This window comes from Nansenia antarctica (assembly GCF_963989245.1).
Source record: "Nansenia antarctica genome assembly, chromosome: 19".
Taxonomy (NCBI): domain Eukaryota; kingdom Metazoa; phylum Chordata; class Actinopteri; order Argentiniformes; family Microstomatidae; genus Nansenia; species Nansenia antarctica.
The window spans coordinates 6,865,410-6,871,183 of record NC_137692.1 but is presented as its reverse complement, the minus strand read 5'-3'; the positions used below and the strand labels follow the sequence as shown (position 1 = coordinate 6,871,183).

At 42.2% G+C, this 5,774-nt stretch overlaps 1 protein-coding gene across 1 annotated transcript in view; it reads right to left on the bottom strand.

Annotated features, from left to right (window-relative positions):
• map3k22 (mitogen-activated protein kinase kinase kinase 22) overlaps positions 1-5,568 on the bottom strand; it is a 50,153-nt gene extending 44,585 nt beyond the window's left edge. The window contains exons 1-2 of the mRNA XM_080548794.1: positions 5,483-5,568; positions 4,559-4,603 (exon numbers count right to left, since the gene is read on the bottom strand). Of these exons, the coding sequence (XP_080404920.1) occupies positions 4,559-4,603; positions 5,483-5,501 (64 nt within the window). The 5' untranslated portion in view covers positions 5,502-5,568. The remainder of the gene's footprint in view (positions 1-4,558; positions 4,604-5,482) is intronic.
• Positions 5,569-5,774: the final 206 nt, after the last annotated feature.

Genomic DNA, 5,774 nt, shown 5'->3' with positions numbered 1-5,774 from the left:
ATCAATGCCTTTTTTCCATTAACTATTGTCTTTTTAAATGTTTTATCTATTTACTTCTTATATTTGCTTTAATTCATTGTAATTTTTATTTTCTTATGCTCCTCTTGCTGTATTTTTAAATAATGCATGTAAAGCACTTTGAATTGCTCCTGTTGTATGAAATGTGCTATACAAATAAACTTGCCTTGCCTAGAAGCTCAAATCACGGGGCTAAGCTACTGTATGGGAATGAATGTCACTAGAGACTAGTGGCTACGACTGTATAGTGAAGACTGTGAGGACTGTACAGTGACTGTGACTAGGACTGGAGCTTCAGCTCAGTCAGAGACCAGGGTCAGGGTTAGTGACTGAGGCAGCGCTGGCTCAGAGGCCCAGTGAATGGAGACATGGAGGGGATTTCCTGGTGCTGAGAGACACATCACTGCAAAGGCATCCAGAAGGATTAGGAGCAGCGCCAAAACACTTCCTCAGTGTACCAGAGCCACAGAGGCCTGAGCTCTGACGCACGCACGCACACACGCACACATGCACGCACACGCACACACGCACACGAACACACATGCACGCACACGCACACACGTACACGAACACACATGCACGCACACATGCACACACGTACACGAACACACATGCACGCACACACGCACACGAACACACATGCACGCACACGCACACACACACACACACGTGTGAGAGTGCGTGCACACACTCACGCACACACACACACAAACACAAATATAGTATAGTAAAAAAATAAAAACAACACACACACACACATACACACACACCTTGCCACACACAGTGAAACTGTGATATCCAGCGAATAAAGCACATTATGAGTGTAATGTTTAAACCCCTGAAGTTAATGTTTAACTAAGTATAATACTGGCTCTGATGTCATTCGGGGTTTTCTGGGTGTGAGGCTGGTTGTGCAATGGCAGTATTTGCCCTGGCTATATCCACCTCTCTCTGTTCAAGACTTCCGTATATCATACTTATATTAACACTTACAGTACTGTATAGTATATACTTATATAAGACTTACATATAAGGCCTAGATAGTATTTGGTTTGGTTAATGTGCTACCACTGAATAAAAGTCACGGTGAGCTAATAGCTAGGGCTGTGCCGGTTACACGGTTACTTGCGGTTACACAAGGACGACTGTAAAAAAAAAGCGACCATCATAACCCTTGAATTTATGATTTTTAAACGTGGATTTTTATTTTCATGTAAATATACTTTACATGCTTTACCTAATAGCATGAGTGTAAAATAATAATTACGAACAATTGTATATTGTATATATCCTAAATTTCGTTGTTTGGTACCTGTACTGTAGCAATGACAATAAAGTCCATTCATTCATTCATATCTAAACTGTTTCATATTTTGAGGGAGAAATAGTTGCGCTCGCTCTCTCTCTCAAGAAATGCCCTAACCCTTTCCACACTAGAAGCGGGGGAGCGGAAGAGATAGGCCTGAAATCACAGCCCACCGACAAGACCATGGAGCTGGTGGTGGACTTCAGGAAGAAGAGGCAGGCACATGACCCATCACTAGCAATGGGTCTGCTGTGGAGAGGGTCAACAGCATCAAGTTCCTGGGGGTTCACATATCCAACGACCTCACCTGGGATGAACACACCAACGGTGAAAAAAGGACAACATCGCCTCTTCCATCTGAGGCGGCTGAAAACGTTTGGCTTAGGGTCTAAGATCCTAGAGGCCTTCTTCAGAGAAACAACCCAGAGCATCCTGACAGGCTGCATCACTGCCTGGTACAGAACTGCACTGCTCAAAACCACAAAGCGCTGCAAACGGTAGTGCAGACAGCTGAGAGGATCAGCGGATGTGAGCTTCCCTCCATCCAGGACACCTACAAGGACCGGTGTGTCAGAAAGGCCCTCAGGATTAACCCTAACCCCAGACACCCCAATCAGAAACTGTTCAACTATTTCCGTCAGGGAATCAGTACCGAAGCCGCAGGGCTAAAACCCAGAGGCTGACTAACAGCTATTCTCCCCAAGCAACCACTGGAAAAGACTGCCACCCCCTAACCAACCCCACACACTCTACAAACATGAACATATTACAGTATTATAACCCAGTGGTGTAGTCTAGTTTTTTCTAGTGGGTATACTGTGATTTTCCCCTCCCAGCCTCATATCGTTCATTTCGGAACGCCATAAAAATAAATCTGCGCTCCCTGTCTAACATTATATACTGTATATTGTCGCATCTCCCCCCGTTGATGGTATATGACGCTATAGTCAGTCCCAATGGTCCAAAAGTCAAGTGCTTCGTAACACAGAATTTTATGAATGAAAGTGAAAGTTCTGTCACAAAACGCTGTTACGTATCCTCATACATGTTTAAGTGGGTAGATGGAAATCCTTGGCCTTTCCTAGTGGGTATACGGCGTAGTCCTGCGTATCACGTAGACTACACCACTGTTATAACCACTGCACACTACTGGATAACTTGTATACCACTGGACTCATTTACCACCGTACTGTATTGTATTATATTGCATTTCATATCATCATATCATCGTACTCATCGTGCACAGCATTTTTTGCAATATTGAAGCCACTGTAAAATCCATCACTTTATTACTTTATCAATGTAGGGTTACTTTTTTCTACTTACTTACGTTACTTATTATTATTGTGTTTTTTGTATCTGAATGCAGCAATGTCAATGTTCAGGAAACAAAGACATAGAATTTTACTTGTGTGTCCCACACCTTCTGAAACATCAAATTCAAGCACCTTTCAAGGACTTTCAAGACTCAATTCCCTCAAATTCAAGGACCCAACACAGCATAGTTTGAGACAGATCTAGATGAGAATGTATATAATACGAACTATCCGCTCACAGACAACAATTAAAAAGAGAGGCTTGAATGTGTGAACACTAGATGGTCTCTTGCCTTCTCTACCACAGCTCAGCAAAACAATATATTGTGTGAAATATAAAGTTAAGTAAAGATAAGCAATACAGAGACTTATTTACTAGTTGACGAGCTAAGTAAAACAGTTTTTAATATATATATATATATATATTATTTTTTTTAGAGAGAGAGAGAGGGGGGAATTCAAGCACTTCCAATGACCCAAGCCTATTTTCAAAAACTTTTAAGACCTTGATTTTTTTTTCTCAAATTCAAAAACTTTCAAGGATTTCAAGGACCCGTGGGAACCCTGTGTCATAAAAGTGATTCTGATTCTGATCTACTAAGGACAGTGCCTTCACTGACATGATGCGCTCCCTACAAGAAGACCTGCTGGACTTCACTGATGATCCCCTGGAATGCTGCCATGACAACCAGGGTCACTCTCCTTTAATGGCCAAACTTGCAACAACATACATATTATATATTTGCGCAACGAGCACACCCTCAAGTTTTTAGTACAGCGAGGAACATTGTTACCATCGTAAATATGATTGTGTTTCTGGCATGGAACTTAAAGGAAAGCTGTCATGCTCTTTTCCACAAGTTAATGTAGGTCCCCAAAACATGTCATTGAAGTTTTTTTGTTGTAAATACCAACATCTTTGTTGAAAATATTTATTTCAGCATGCCTCTAAACGCATCTGTTTCGGTCCATTTCTGGATGGGCTGTTTCACTGGTGGGGAAATCATCAGTGGTTGGCTGTATGGCAGCACAGCCCAAAAACACACAGCTCCTAAAAGCTGTGTTCCTCACAAAACAATGAATCCAAAACCATTTGAATGGTAATGATCCAACCTTGCGTTCGAAAGTGACATGTGGATACACACAGGTCAGGAAACCATCAGTAGTTCTCTGCAGATTCTCTGTGTGGCAGTGAAATTAGGGATTTCACTGCCATACAAACAAAAAAGTCTGAAGGATAATTAATATAAAATAAATATTGGTTCCAGCTTGATTAATTTACGTGTAAATAGATGTGGTCAAGCTAATCTCATGTTTAAGACCTAGCACCTCATTTCTTAGACCTAATAGCTGAAATGTAAGGCCTTTTTAGACCTTATAAATCGGATTGCTGGATTTTAGACTTTAAGGCTTTTTAAGACCAGCGTGGGAACCCTGTAGACTGAACAAAGTTCTTATAGTTCGCCTATTTTGTCATTAAATAGCAGTTATTTTGCTCTTTTAGCCTTCAGTTGTGGACATGCACAACAGTCTAGCAGTCTATACATGTGTTTGTAATTTTTGTATTTATAGATGATTTATTAAAAAGCAACATTGCTGTTCCATTTGTTTATGAGAGGCACTTATGTTAAATGCAAGTGCACTTTATTTTATGCATGATGTTCTTGCTTGCTGTTGAATCAATAAATAGATCTTCTTAAAAACGTTGGATGTGTTCATTAGTTATTCAGTAATAGCAATAGCAGTCGACCACAAGGTTACTCTGGCTCAGTCATGCGTTAGAGTTGTCCCCGTTGTGAAACGGTAATGCCGGTTATAACCATTATTTGCATGACAACCGACTGTTACCCACAATTCCATGACCATCACAGCCCCACTAATAGCTAAAATAACAAAAACACAGACGGGCAAAGCCTACCTTGGGTGTTCCTATGCTGTCCGGGTCCATTTTGGAGACCGTCATCTGTTTAACCAGGGAGAACCACACTGTTAGATTACGCTGACAAACAGCTTGACAGCCTCTAAGTGACGAATATTGTGTGTTAGTGCAGCAAAGCGATGTGTGGTTCAGCTCTGCTCTGCCATTACTGTAGAGATTGGGTTTCCAATAGAAACAATAGCAGGGAGTCCAGTAACAACACAGATGTTGATCAGAGTTATGTGTTGTTCACTGTGAGCCCCTGGTACCGTGCGTTGACACTGACAGCCCCCCCAGTGCAAGGCTGCAAGGCTGTGGACGCTCTGGCTAAACACGGGGAACAGTGGGTAGTATTGTTTGAGGGTTTTCACAAGCCAAGTGTTGAGTGTTTCGTCCGTTGTATGTCAATATAATACCTGCTTCATACATATGATCTGAATATACATGTATGCTCCCATGTAAGTAGCAGATGTATAGGCAGCTGCTTTGAGCGAGTATGATTTGCAAAAGGAGACGTATGGTATACTAAACATGTGGCATATCTAAATGTGGAGCTGTTCACAGCTCTGCCTCGCTAGTCTGCTGGCTCACTCATTGTCTCTCACACTGAGAAAACCTCTGACTGTGACTGTTCCTGCCAGAGGAAGTGTTTGTGCAGAGGTGCATAATGTGTGTGTGTGTGTGTGTGTGTGTGTGTGTGTGTGTGTGTGTGTGTGTGTGTGTGTGCATGTGTATATGTGTGTGCGTGTGTGTGTGTGTGTGTGTGTGTGTGCATGTGCATGTGCATGTGTATATGTGTGTGCGTGTGTGTGTGTGTGTGTGTGTGTGTGCATGTGTGTGTGTGTGTGTGTGTGTGTGTGTGTGTGTGTGTGTGTGTGTGTGTGTGTGTGTGGTGCAAGGACAGTGCGTTCTCATGCTACTCACCCATGTTTACTGTCATCATCAGGAAGTGGCTCTGTTGAACTCGAGAGCAGAGCTCAGCTTCTCTGGCCTGGCAATGTCTTCACCCTGAGACCACAAACACACAGGTTACAGATGGAGCACAGAACAAGGTCAAAGGTCAACCACAGACAATATCTTGTTTCCAGAACCTTTCTAGTAAGATGGGAAACACGGTACATTCTTCATTACATTCTTCGTTACCACTTACCACTTCCTGATTGTGTTCTGAGAAGTTGACTGACAAACCTACACACACTGCAATCATCTTACAAAA